Source organism: Protopterus annectens, chromosome 13.part0 (assembly GCF_019279795.1).
Source record: "Protopterus annectens isolate FY-2018-M chromosome 13.part0, PAN1.0, whole genome shotgun sequence".
In the NCBI taxonomy this organism is placed as follows: domain Eukaryota; kingdom Metazoa; phylum Chordata; order Ceratodontiformes; family Protopteridae; genus Protopterus; species Protopterus annectens.
In genome coordinates this window covers 523,987,706-524,002,829 of record NC_056747.1, presented here as the reverse complement: position 1 = coordinate 524,002,829, position 15,124 = coordinate 523,987,706, and the positions used below count along the sequence as shown (strand labels likewise).

General features: G+C 40.2%; 1 protein-coding gene across 1 annotated transcript in view; it reads left to right on the top strand.

Annotated features, from left to right (window-relative positions):
* Positions 1-15,124, top strand: part of LOC122787927 (peripheral-type benzodiazepine receptor-associated protein 1-like) — a 1,795,954-nt gene that overhangs the window by 145,145 nt on the left and 1,635,685 nt on the right. Inside the window, exon 4 of the mRNA XM_044054852.1 lies at positions 5,255-5,389. Coding sequence (XP_043910787.1) covers positions 5,255-5,389 — 135 coding nt within the window. The remainder of the gene's footprint in view (positions 1-5,254; positions 5,390-15,124) is intronic.

Sequence of the window (15,124 nt, the reverse complement as noted above, 5' to 3'; positions counted from 1 at the left end):
CCAGTCGGATCCGGCAGGTCTTCCTCACAAACAACTAAGAGTGTCCTGGCCTAGCACTCCTCAGCTTCACTCACCCAGATTTTCATTCTAGGGCCTCCATACATCGGCTCTCCCGGATGGTGTCTATGGGCTCATCACGCTCCACCTAAAGCTTGAGTGAGGCACACATGGACAAAATGATGTGAAGGATTACTCGTGCCTAGATTCAGATGGGGGTCTTGCCAGCCCCCTCTCCCTCTGGAGGGGGGAGCTCACTTCCCTTTTTCACCCCGATAACTCCTTCTCTGATACCGAGTACCTCGACACTGGCTGTTACCTTGAGTGCATCAGACACGACTAGTTCGGATCTCAGTGGCTGTCTGAGCCAAAGCCTGGGCATCAGATCCAAGGGGTTGGGTTTTTCTCCATTGGCACCGACTTTGTTGGGTCATGGCCCTCTCCTTGGTATCTCTGCTCTGGCGGGCCCACCTCCGATCTCCCTGTCGGATCCTGGAAGGATGGCTTTTTCATTAGTTTCCTGGGAGGCTCACTCTCCCATGGTTTTTGACGTGGTGGAAAGGGTTGTCTCCAGAGGATTGAGGCCCCTGACCATCTCCTCAGATTCTGCTCCGACTCCCTCAGCTCTTGGTACGACTTCTGCCATTTTGCCCATTCAGGGACAGCCCGATGTGCCCCAGACCTTTCCCCTCGAGGAACAACAGGTGGTTTGCGAGTCCTGTCCGGAGAGTCCCACCGAAGAGGTTCCTCGCAAACGAACATCCAAAAAGAGGCACCTTGACTCCTCCCCAGAGTCCCTCACTGAGGATATCAATTTGGAGGAAGGGGAAGGTTCCCTCGATCACCCCCCATATCATGGAAATCCTGCGCCAGCGGGGGGGGGGGGTTGGTCTGTCCCCAAGACTTCCTCGAATGAGTCGGTGTTTCTGGAGGCCTTCAGCACAAGCCCATCTACTTCTTGGTTGCCCCCCCCCCCCCGCGGATCCCTTTGTGGAGCTTATTACCTCCAGGGTATGGAAGGAACCAGACACTGTGGAGCCAGTCCTGAAGCATCCAGACAAACTTCTGCGTCCTCTTGTGGATAGGCCCAGCTGGAACAAGGAGTCCCCAGTACCCAGTAGACGCTATGGTGGTAGCAGCTGCCACCAAGAAACAACTAGCTCAGGAAAGTTCTATGGTCCATCCCCCCGACCGAGAGTCCAGGACGATGGGTCATCTAGGGAAGCGGGTGCATGCTTCAGCCACCTTTTCTATAAGGACACTGAATTACTTGGCCCACATCACTCGACTGCAGCACAACCTCGTCAGGGAGCTAACTGAGTCGCCCCCGGAGTCCATGTCGCTGGAGGATGTGTGTATTCTCCATGGGAATGGCTACTCAAAGCAGTTCTGATATATCCATGTGTCTCCTTTTGCATGCCACCGAGGGAGCAGCAAGGGCGGCTGCGTCTGGTGTTGCAATGAGGCGACATGCTTGGCTCAGGTTATGTCAGTTCATGGAACCCTTTAAGGTGTCCTTCGCGAATGCCCCTTATGATGGTTCTTCCTTGTTTGGGAAGACTGTTCATGAGATGTTGGTCTAGAGTGAAAAGGACGGGAAGATACTGTCTGCCATTGGTATTCGCTTCTCCAACCCTCAAAGATCCTTTTCCAGGAATCAGCAGGGGCAAAAGAAGATGTGGTTCCGGAAGTCTCAGTATTCCTGTGACACTCAGGACTCATCTTCCCCTAGAGGCAGAGGGAGACCAGACAGACGCCGGCCCAGAGGCAGAGGGGGTCCGAGAAATTTCGGGTCTTGAGAACCATTCTCAGACAGGCCCGCGCAGCAGCCCTGATGGGTTGCCCGACTGCTCTGCTCTGGAGGCAGTCGGGGGTCATCTTTCATTGCACCTGGTGGCACGGGAGTCTGTATCAACAGACCGTTAGATGCTTCACATCATATCCAGAGGTTATACCATCCCCTTTGTTGTTCCTCCTATTCCCCTAAAAAACATCCCAGACGTTCCACCCGCTCAAAGGGAGGTGGCACCACTTGAAATAGACAAGCTGCTAAGAAATCGAGTCATCCAGTCTGCCCCCCGAGATCAATCCAGATCAGGCATCTATTCCAGGTTCTTTTTGGTGCCAAAAAAGACGGGGGACCTAATACCATTTCTGGATCTTTCCACCCTGAACCTCAGTTGCCAAAGAAAAGTTCTGGATGGTCACATTATAATCCATCCTGCCTTACATGCAGGAGAACGACTGGATGTGCTCCATAATATCCAGGATGTGTACTACCATATAAAGATGTACAGATGCTCCAGGAGGTTCCTCTGCTTTCGGCTAGGGGCCAGTCATTATCGGTTTTGAGCCCTACTCCTTAGGTCTCACCACAGCCCCCAGGGTGTTCACCAAGGTCATGGCAGTAGTAGCGGCTTACCTGAGGCTCGAAGGAATACAGGTTTTTCCATACCTGGACGATTGGCTCCTTGCTGCTCCGACCAAGTGTCTACTTTGTAAGGCCAGGGACTATTTCCTGAAACTGTCAAGACTTTCTGGGAATCACAACAACAAATCCAAGTCTTCTCTGGATCCAGTCCAGGTTTTGGATTACATTGGAGCAAGGCTAGATATGTTGCAAACCAACGTTTTTCTAACTCCAGAGAGAGTTCGAAGCTTAAGACTCCATCTGTCCATGGTTTTTCAGTCTCAATTTCCTTCAGCCGAGGCGGTTTTACAAGCCCTAGGTTCCATTGCATATGTGGGTACTACAGTGGACACTGGCAGTCCAATGGTCATTATTAGATTTGCTGTTGACGCATACACTTCATATAAGCAACACTTGCAGGAAGTCCCTCCTCTGGTGGATATGCTCTCGGAACTAGTCAAGGGACGAACATCCTTCTGTAGTGGAGAAGATCTTCCTCGAATGGGTTCTGCCTTGCTGCGATCTCGTCGCATCTCCCTCCAATGTGAAGTGTAGCTAGTTCTTCGCTCTGATCCCCCAAAGGGGGATTCCCCAGGGACGCTCCAGTCCATGCGTGGCCTCCCGGTCTTCTCTATGTTTATCCCCTGTTACCTTTCATATCAAAATTCCTCCAGTAAGCTCCCAGGTTGGGGAGCAAGGTAATCCTCATTGCCCCATTCTGGCCTCGCCAAGTCTGGTTTCCCTTCCTCTGGTCTCATCTGATAGTTCCTCCATGGATCTTGGATCTGATACCAGATCTCATCTCGCACCCCTTGAGGGTCCCTCACCAAACCTGGTCAGCCTGAAGCTTACTGCTTGGCTTCTCCATTTCCCTTGATTGCTGGGACTCCCGGTCTGTCTTCTCCGGTCAAGACTGTTCTGGTGACAGCTCATAAATTGTCCACCAGAAAACTGTACCGTAGCAAATGGAAGCATTTTTCTATCTGGGCTTCTCAAAGAGATTTGGACCCTTTCACAGCCCCTGTCCCTGCGGTTCTTGAGTTTTTGGCATACATTTTCCAGCAGGGCGCTAGTTCATCTACAGTGAAAGTTCAACTGGCTGCCATTTCCATTTTTCATATAGGTGAGAACACAGCTTCATTAGCTTCTTCCAGACTTTGCAAAACCTTTATCAAAGGTACCTTTTTTAAGACCTCTGGTTAAAGATCCTAGCCCCCCTCCAGGATCTTACCCTAGTTTTACAAGCTTTGGTTGCTCCACCTTTTGAGCCAGCTGCTTCTGTGGATCTGAAATTTTTACCTTGGAAGACTGCCTTTCTAGTGGCTATCACCTTGGCTAGGAGGGTGTCAGAGCTCCAGGCATTATCTGTCAAACCTCCATATCTGATTTTCCTTAAGGACAGAGTCTCACTTCGTACTAATCCTTCCTTTCTTCCTAAAGTGGCCTCTGAAACCAATATCAATCAGACCATCGATTTACCTATTTTCTTCCCAAATTTTCAGAACAGAGGTGAATATAAATTGCATTTGTTAGACGTACATAGACAGCTATGTTTTTATTTACATAGTACTAAGGCCTTTCTCAGATCTGACCAACTGCTTGTCCTTTTCTACACCCTTTCTGGGCAAACCAATCTCTAAAGTAACCATTGCCAGATGGATTTCTTCTTGCATCCTTCAGGTTTATAAAGACAGGAGCATGTCACCTCCAGGGCAAATCAAAGCCCATTCTACCATTTCCATGGCTACGTCAGTGGCCTTTTGGTCCAGGGTGTCTTTGGACAATATTTGTTTGGCAGCTACCTGGTCCTCATCTCACACCTATTTCTCACTACAAACTGGAAGTGATATCTAGAGGGAGAGCATCCTTTGGCTCCGCGATGCTCTGGAATATCCTTCCATGAGGACCACCCAAGTGTTTGGTAGCTGGGGACTCTGCCCCACAGGTTGATGATCAAATGAAGTCAACTACTTCAGATAAAGAAGTTTTTTACTCACCAAAACATTCTGTCTGAGTAGATGGATTTCATTTGTCATCAACCATCCCTCCCTCCTTCCCCATGACCTGTTCATGATGTTTCTACTTTGGTAGACAGGGAAGAGCACCTAGGTGGCTCTCCTGTGCTTCTTATTAGTCAGGGCTGTCAGCTCAAGTTTATGTTTATGATACAGCAAACTCGATCTGAGGGAAGGAAGGGTATTATGGGTAAAGGGAGGAGCTTGGCGCTCGGAGCAGATGCTGGTGAAGTTGCCATCTTGGATCCGAATACCCACAGATTGATGACAAATGAAGTCCAACTACTCAGATGGAATGTTATGGTGAGTACATAACTTCTCTTTTTACATCAGTTGATAAGAGTTGAATGTCTCTGCCATATCTTGAAAAACTATGCTGAAACTGTATTTTTAGTAATGGTATCCAGGCTTTCATCAACTGCAAAAGGCACTAAGGTCAGCTTATAGTAAGTATAGTAAGTATTTACTTCTCTGTTATGTTAATGCAAAACTAGAAATATTTTCTCATTTATAAGCAACCTGTAACTTCTTCCACAGTCCTTTCTGATTCAAATATACATTTTTCATCAATCTTTTCATTTGCTATTGCTTTATTTGGATGCTATAAAATTATGTTTGACACACTGTTTAATTTCTCATCTGTTTTTGCTTTGTATTTAGATTGTACAATTCTTCTTCATGTTATCTGGTATTGAGGCTGTATTACTAATCTGTTTAATATCTTTGGGTCAGGTCTTGGCTGAAATGCCTTTTTGGTAAATGTGCCTTTAGATTTCAGATCTTCAAATATTAACACTCATTTTTTTCATGAACATTGTGTGCATTTCTGCAGAACCATGTAGACTGGCAAAGTTGGAGTAACTTTGAACGGCTGCTAAGAGAATCGCAAAAAGAAGTGCTGCGCTTACAGAGGCAATTAGCAGTGGCAGCTTTGAAAATGTCTTCAAATGGTAACAGCCAGGAAAAGGTAAACTACAGGGTATGATATCTCATCACGATTAAAGATGTCATGGGTTATGTATATGGTCTCAAGGATTCAAGTTTAATGTGTCAAATTAAAGAGTGAATATTGTTATCACTTTCAGGTGTCCAGGCCCTGTGACAATTCTTTACCTTCTATTATCTAGACCTTAGGGAGCTGGAGACCTTTCTTATAATGGAAAAGTATGAAACAGAAGTGTAGAATGATGTAGTTCAGAAATGTGACAAGGCATGCTTTGAGACCCATACCAATAGCATATTAGCTAATATAGCAGTATAACCTTTTTGAGCAATTTACTGAGGCTTCTTTGGCATATTTTACTGACTGAAAAATTAAATGCAAGTGTGACATACACAAAGATTTTAGTGATTTCTCCTCTATTGGCATTGGACATAACTTCCGCTAGTTTACATTCTTTTTGTAAATGTACCATTTGAAAGTCTGAAGACTTTTAATTGAATTCCTCACAACAGAAAGAATTTAATGCAAATAGGAAAATATGTGCAAATTGTTAGACTGGTACATCTGGAGTAGTCCTGCTACTCCCAGGAACAGGGATCTTTGATTTAATATATGCGAGTAGCAGGGGTGGGGTGGGGGAGCAAATCTCCCAATATTGAGGAGGATATGGGAGGGGGGGGGTTACATCTTAAAAGTGTAACAGTGTGGTTTATATTCACTTTTTTTTTGTAAGGTTCACAGTTTAATGTTCTAAGCCTTGGGATTCCCAGTACTGTCTCTCACCTTTAAATTAGGGAGCCATTCTAAAGAGCCTTTATTTCATTTGAAATTTCTCAGCAGGACCATTTTAGGCCTTCAGGATGTACCTCATAACTGGAACTATAAAGCCATTGTGAACTCAAGCCAGTAATTTCTTTTTGCCACTCCTTGACCGATGGTAATTTATTCACACCCAATTTTCCTCTCTTACAAGAAGTCAAGATAGTTTTATTTGATGATTTTTGGTACCCCCAAGGTAGAAAACAAGGTCAGAAGGCAACAACATTAAGACCTTCCACTTCACTGGGGCACATATGCCTTCCCTGACTGTGATATGTAGCTTTTTGTAAAAGACCTCCATCATCCTTTGCAGGAGTGTAAACCGGGTAGTGGTTTTAATCCCAGTAATAGGACCAAAATATATATATTTAGAGCAGAGATCTGCAATCTGTTGCTCTGGAGCTACATGTGGTTCAGATAATGGCCCTTGTGGCTTTGTATTGGGTTAAAATATGTCTCTAACAGCACCATTGCTAATACACTTCATTATTGTTGGTGTTAATATGTAAATTGTTTGACATCAGTAAATATATTTTTGTTGTTAAACATCAATGTGCATAAACCTGTTCTGTTTAATTTCTTAACAATGAGGCTCTGTGGTTCACAGAATATTTACTTAGTGAATGAATAATAAAAAAAAAATGTCTTTTAGCTTTTTGAGTTGTCGACCTCTGCTTCAGAGGGCTTCTTATTAACCAACCAGGATCTTTTGACTTGAATAATTGCATCTTCAATGAGTTACTAATGCCTTTGAATACATCACAATACAGAAAGCATCATTATAAGAAAAACAACCGAGGTTACTAAATGCAATGAAAGAAAGTATACCCCCCTTTTAGTTAAGAACATAAACACCAATACAGTTTCAATGGAATGCATCAGGGAATAGGTTGGTTAAGAAAATGTATTAATGAGACTTGGGAGATGTTTAGGGACACATGTTTTAAAACTGATGTATTTAAAATGGATATACAATATAGTTACAGAAGGAACATGAATATTAAGAATATATTATGTGGGACTTTCCATTTATATCTGGACAAAAGGTTAAGACTACCCAGTCTTAGAATGAATTATTGCAAACTGAAAGGCACTTAAGATCCAGAATTTATGAACACGTGAGGGATATTAAACAAAATGAAAATAATGCTGGAGATTGGGAAACGCAACTAGAGTTTATGATGAGCATTGAAAATGTTTGCAGCAGACAAAAAAACATAAACATTAATATGGAGTAATTTTAATAATTTATTTATTTATATGTTCTTGTACTTTTTACACATTATCTATATCATAATCATATATATATATAATATATATATATATATATATATATATATATATATATATATATTTTATATATTTATATATTAGTTTATTATTATATATATATTTTTTTATATTTACAAATATTGATATATTATATTTTCTAGTTACATTTTTATTATTATATTACACTACTATTTTATTTATTTATCATCATTGATTTACTATTATTTATTTTATTTATTTATTTAATATCTTGTATTTATATACAAAACATTCATACATGGTTTTAGAATATAAATATATATATATATATAGTTCTTATTTCATTTTACTACAATATTTCTTTAGTTCAGTGTTTTATTCAATAAACTTTCTTCTTATTAACCATTTAACTCCTGACTCTTTTATGGTAGTTGTGTACCTGTAGCTGACAATTTTACTATATTTTGCCCCTTGTATGAAAGGATGTTTCTTTGCCTTGATTGTGGTTTTATGACATTTTAAAGTAAGATGCATGTTCAGGTATGAAACAGAATCTCAGGAATCTTTGCGGATTGTTACATTCTAATGGCCTTGTAGACTTGATTTGTGGTGTCTTCCATTATTGAGTTATAGCTGTGAAACTACGTAACATTTTCTGGACACCATACTTGGATATTCAGTTGAAAACTTGGGTTGTACTTCCAGGTGTAGACTGAGTAGAGCATTTGAATCTTGAACTTTTGTGTGCAATTTCACACTTCTGTGTACTTTTTAATTTCAAAATAAGTCAAATAGTTGAAAACAATTTTGGGAACAAATCATTAAATATGGACTTGAGTTCTGCTGTTACAACATCGCAGTATGTTAATGAGATTGATGTGTACTACATTTGTCTCCAGAGAAAGTAGTACGTTGGTTGTGAAATTACTTTAGTAGAGCTTCGCAAGTTGCTAACCTGAAAGGCCCTTATTGAAATTTTCTGATGCAATGTTTTGGCAATGTTATCTGGGATCCGCTCTTGCAATGTTTCCTTAGTCTGCACCTTTAGTTACAAAGGCAGGGTAACATCTTTTTTGTACCATGAAGCTTTGTGCTCAAGGTACTTTTATTTTTTTTATCCAAACTCCTCCAGTGCTTTGAAAACATTGCTTTAATGAACAAACATATTTTCTTTTTTGTTGTGTTATAGCATTGTAGCTATTTAATGATTTCAGTAGGAAAAAGGAATGCATACAAGCAGGAGCATGATGTTTTTTTCAGATTTGTTTTGTTTGAGTACATAAATACTGACCTAGACATATCAAAGCCCACCAGTAGTAATTTCTGTTGCTTTAGCCATTTCTTTTTTAATGTGTGGTATTCGATATTTTTGTTTGACCTTCTTTTGTGTGCTCCAAGTGATTTAGTTTGAGGAAGAGGAGAGTTCATGTTTTGTTTGTTATGAACTATAACTGCAGATCAGTTACATTGTTTTATAAAGTGGAATGTTGCAGACAAGGAAGTAGAAACCTCTTATCTTTCCTGCATTGTTGCCTTTCTCTACATTTGTGCAACCATGAATATTTTGGAGCAACAGGTAGCACCTTCATCTTTAGTGCAGAAAGCTGGGGGTTCTATTCCCACACAAAGTAGATGGGTTGCTGACAGTGCAGTGCAGCATAAGGATGCTGCTGCACTCTAGAGTATGTCATCTTTTAGATGAGAAGTTAAACCAAGGTCCCATCTGCTTGAGTTGGTGGTAGGTCAAGTGGATGTAAAAAATCCCATGGTGCCTATCCATAAAAGTAGGGGTACTCTATTTATCATAGGAGGTTAGTAGGCTAACTCCCTAGAGTCTTTCAAGCCTAGCCATTCATGCCCCAGTTTTCCCAGTCATCAGTGCCCACAGGCTAGAATGGCTTTGGTATACGCCTGTGTCGTAGGGAATCTACAAAGTGCCCCTGTCCATGAGGGCCACATGTGATAAGCCATGAGTGAATTTGTGATTTCCTATCCATTACTCCAAATTGCATTTGAATAGGCTTAGGGAAGAGCTCTGCTTTACATGAATGAGGAGTCTGCCTCAGAAATGGGGTGATCTCTGAGACACATACCTGCCCCACTACAACATGTTTCTTTTTATGACACAGATGAGGTTTATATCCCTAGATCAGGTAATTCTAGTACTGTTTGTTTTGTAAATGTGTAGCAGTTCCATCAGGGCTGGATCAGAGAACACCATGTAGGTCCTGAAGTATATTCCAAACAGAAGAGGTCCCAATACCGAGAGCTGTGGGACACCACTAGTAACAGGCCTCTTGGATGTGGGTTCCCCCACTCTGACTTTGTGTGTCCTTATGGCCATTTTGATAACCATGTTATGACATGAGGATTTAGGCTTAAATTTGTGAGTTTACCTCACTCAGGTATTGTAGACATTGTGTGAAATGGCTTTTCTAGGTCAGGGTAGATAATATTTGTCCTTTTGCCCTCAGCCGTGTCTCTAGTGACCTTCTCAATGAAGTCCACCAAGTTTAGTAGACATGACCTGCCCTTGATCAAACCTAACTGGTATAGGTCCATTGTTTGAAGGTTTCCTATGTCTTTGTTTATCAGATCCACATTAATTCTTTCCATGGGCTTGCATACAATACTAGTGAAACTTATGGGTCTGTAGTTCCCTGTTGATGGTCCACCTTTGTGTAGATGGATGACTATTACAGTCTTCCATTCCTAAGGAATAAAGCCTGCCTGGAGTAGAGATTTTAGTGGGCCTGACAGGTCATGTTTCAGGTTATTTTGGAGGAATCCTGGGACATTATCAGGACCCATTGATGCAGCATTTTTGCTCTGGAAAGTGCAGTTGAGGACTAGTTATTTTGTGATAGTTGGGGGAGAAATGATACAGGGTATTTTCTGGGAGGGGGGGCAGGGTGATGGGGAGGTGAAATTGGAAACTGCACAATACAGTTAAATTCCACAGGGCCCAACAAAGCAGTCATTAATTACAAAACAGAATATGTGTAATAAAGTGAAACATCAGTACCATAAAATAATTAGTGTAGTGCTTTTCAGCCAAATATCAAATGGACTTCTTCAGAACTCTAAACAGAACATAAGCAACTTGTTAATGTAACTTCCTAAGTAACATGGCATCCTTAAACATATTACTTATTTAAATAAACATGAATAGCGGAAAAAAATGATTGCAAGATTATGATAAAAACAGTTGAATAGAAATGTTTGTGCAGTTTTTGTTTGGTTATCAGTTCTGCTTCAGCAGTCGTCATGGTGTTTTTGGGGTGAAATTGGAGCTAAATATATTGGCCATCAAATTTGTTATATCCCCTGGTTCGGTATAGGAAGTTCCATTTACTGTTAGTTCAGCTCACTGTTGGCTGTTCCCTTTAAGGTTGGATACATAACTGAAAAATGCCTTATGGTTATCCTTAGCCTAGGAGGCTATTTTTGCTTCAGAGTTGGCTTCGGTCAACTTGATTAGTCCCCTGAGTTGCTTGTTGAGACTGATGAGGGAGTTTTTTGTCTTTTTGGGCATAGCCCTCTCTATTTTTGGACAGGATTTTTTTCTTTTGTTATACTACCTCTTTATACTGGGGGGTCCACCAAGAGGGCTTGTTTTTGGAGTTTGTTCAAGTTTATTTCGATTTGGAACTACTGTTTCTATGCAGTTATTTACATGCATGTACAGGGTTTCTTAACTGGAGGTAGTTATCCTTTGAAAATTTCTTAAAGGTTTGCTGGGAGTTCAGCCTTTATATTTATTTCAAGGGTGACAGGTTTGTGATCTGATTTGACTATTACACAAGGGGGGGAGGTGCAACATTCCCTCATATTTGTAAGTACCAGATCCAGGATATTTGCACCCACTGTAAGTGTGCAGACTAGCTGTTTCAGGGTGTTTGCACTGACAAGATTCAGGAATCTTGGAGCATGGAGTGGTTGTGTATATATCCCAGTTTATGGCGGCATAGTTGAAATCAACAATGAATATGGTGGTTATAGGCTAAAAGTTACTGCATGTAAAACCCTTTCACTAGTATACCTGTTCCTAAAAAGGCTGTGAGGAAATACAAGGTGTACTGTGATCTTGTATTTCTCATTGACCCTTTGCTAGTTGACCTATCTGCAATTTTTCCAGCTACCAGCTCTAACAAGAGGGTCTTGGCTTTTTCTAATCCTGTACTGCCGGATAAAATTGGCATGTGGTTAGAATCTTAAGGAAAAAAGTTGGCTCTGTTTACTAATTTAGTCTTTAGAATTTTAAATTATCAGGGCTTTTTCTGGAAAGTAATTTTGCAATGTGCTTATAGTTTAGGCAACTTTGATGCATCTTTGCCTGCTGAGCAGAAGTGTTACATAAATTAAATTGTTTCTAATACAACGCAGGTTTCAAAATATGCTTTGAGGAATGTCTTGGAAAGTGCAGACACAATTTCTAGAAATGCAGACTCTTCTGTTGTATTTTTTAAACACTTTTATTGAGTTATCACTTGTGATATAAACAAATTTACATTGATATAAAAGTAATCAAACTGTATTAACAAGTTCACGTTTACAAATATTATACTTCACTTATATTGCTATATATCATATAACCTAAATAACATTGCATAAATTATTCAGTTCCTGTCTTCTTTTTAATAAGAAACATCTTTATTAAACCATCACTTATGACATAGGCAATCATACATTTATATAAATGAAGGGAAGTCACACAAACACAATCTTGCTGCAAGCATTTTAGATGACAGTTACACATTCCCAGATGCAAACATTATACATCAATTATAATCTACCCAATCATTTTCAGTCAAACATTGCATAGCTCATTTAAGTCCTGCCTTCTTTTAAATCTCATTCTCCTCCCCTTTATGTATTGTTCCCACAATTCCCATTTTTCCTATGTAGTTTGCTCCTACCCTTTTCTAAAGATTTAAATTTCAGTTGTTTTATCTCTGTTACTATATTTAGTACTTTTAGTATAGTTGGTTTAGATTTTGACTTCTATCCATCCATCCTCAACCTCTTTTTCCCGTTTTTTTTTTCCCATTTTCTAGTAATTGTTTTTTTGGCAGCCGCCATAATTAGACACAGCAAGGCCTTACCTTGTCAAGGTAATTCCAATTTTGTATCATAGCTCAGAAAAATTGTCTCCCTCTTCACACCAGTCTGCCCACCCAGCATCTCCAACTGTGCATCCCACAGGGAATCCTTAAAATCCTCCAACTCACTGCACTCCCAAAAAATATATTCCCAATTATCCTTTCTTCCCTGTCACTCCTCCAACATTTGCTGTCTACCTGAGGAAAAATTTTCTTGAGTCTATTTGGGGTATAAAAATATCTATGTAAACATTTCCAAGCAAAAATCCTAAATCTTCTAGATTTTGTTGCAAATTTGGGAGACATACATATATCCTCCTATTGTTTCTTTGTGAATTGCTTATTCAGTCTCTTCCCAATCATTTCAAACCTCCCCTGATTGATTCTTATAGTTATCATGCAATATGTTGTATGCTCCACTAATTATTCCTTTTTAATGGCAGCTTCTGTTCTAGATTCTACTACAATTCTACCAGTGCTGGTCTTTTGTTTAGGACCCCAGTATTTCTTTCTTTTTGCCTATATTCTGATATCAGACCACGATAGGGAAGGCAATCTCTAACCTGCAGTCCAAACAAATTCTTGTAGTCTTCCAATTCTGTCATCTTTCCCTTTCTAGTTATCTGTTAAAATACCTTGGTTCCTTTGCCAGTTTTCTCCAATATATTCCAGCCCCCTCTTGCCTATATCCCTAATTGAAGTCAGCCCTATCAGCAGAATCTCCTTTGTCCATTCCCATGTTTGCTTAGATAGGATACTTTCTGCTACTTTATGAATATAATATTCTGTATGATTATTGTTCTCCTTAAAGGCCTGCATCCAAAATCCCAGTCTCTACTTGTTTCTTGAGCTTCCCTGTTTCATCATCATCCCTTTCTACTTCAAATTATACTTTTTTGCATGTGCTATGTATAAGACCCTTAACTACGCAGCTTTGAAATACCCCTTCAAATCGGGTAATCCCAATTCGCCCTGTTCTGCTGGAAGAATAAGCTTATCCCACTTGACTCTTGCCATCTTCCCCTCCCAGATAAAGTTCTCTTTATTAATTGCTATCCACAACTTCTCCTCTGGTTCATAAAAATATGCCTGACCCATGTACAAGACTAATGAGACTAATAACATTTTAACTGCTTGTATCTTACTATCCATATCCATATAACAAAGCTTCCATTTTCTTAGTTTTTGTATTAATTTTTGTTTAGTCTCTTCCCACATATCCTTAGCGGCCACACCAGAATCATTTTTAATCCATACTCCTAAATACTTCATTTTATCATGTCCCCATAAATATAGATATTGCTGAACCAGTTCATGTGTGGGTACATAATTTACAGATATTGCCTTTGTTTTAGCTTCATTAATTTTGTATCCTAAAAAGATTTGAAAATGTCTCAAAATGTCCCACAGCACTGTAATGTCTCCTTGTTTTGTCAGGTATAAAATATCAAAAGTCCAAAAAATATCCAGCACAAGGGAAAGATGAAAATTCTTAAAAGTTTATTGTGGCAAATCCATAAAGTAAATATCCACAAGCAAACCGGTTTCGGCTAAAACTCAAGCCTTCTTCAGTGCACGCAAAACAATAAAGAATCTTCTTGGATCATCAGGCTAGGTGCCTTATTCAAACCAGGCCTGAATGAGTTAAATTAATTTTTGGTTGGGATTAACTAATGAATCATTCTAATCAAGTTATCAAGCCTTTTGGCTGATTTGTGTATATAAGCAGAATTCAGGGTTTGCTCTAATGAACACATTTTGATGCACTGAAGAAGGCTTGGGTTTTAGCCAAAACCAGTTTGCTTGTTGTGGATATTTACTTTATGGGTTTGCCACAATAAACTTCTAAGAATTTTCATCTTTCCCTTGTGCTGGATATTTTTTGGACTTTTGGTTACAATGGTTTGATCCGTGCACTCTGTCTTTCCTGCGTATCTTTTGGTTTGGTCTGCAGGTATAAAATATCATCTGCAAATAGAGACCGCTTCTCTTGACTACCATAGCAATTGTATCTTTGAATTTCTGAGTCCCTTATTTTCTTTGTCAATGGTTCTAAATATAATATAAATAACAAAGGGGAAAGAGGGCACCTCTGTCTGGTTCCTCTGAAACTGTTGCAGAAAAGAGGAAAATCCCAGGATGCAAAAAACTCCCTTACCAGCCTCAGTAAGAAACTGAGATCCCTCATAAAATCCTCCAAAGTTAGTTACGAAAATAAAATTGCCAAAGATTCCAAAGGCAACCACAAGGCATTCTATAACTATGTCAAAAATCTAAATGGCAATGCTCAGGTCTGCTCTGAGCTAAAACAGAATGGCATTAAATATACTGATCCCTAGGATATTGCCAATATCCTGGCAGATCAATTCAGTGCCAACTTCACCCCCCCTCTCACCCCCTAAATGGCCCATCTCAATACCGGAAGATTGCCATATTCCGGTAATGGGCACTCAGGTAAAAAACGCACTCTCCAAAGCTAAGAATACAGCATCCATGGGACCAGATGACATCCTGGGCTGTGTACTACATGAACTACAATATGAACTGGCACCTCACCTAAGTGTCATGTTTAATCATAGCCTCACCT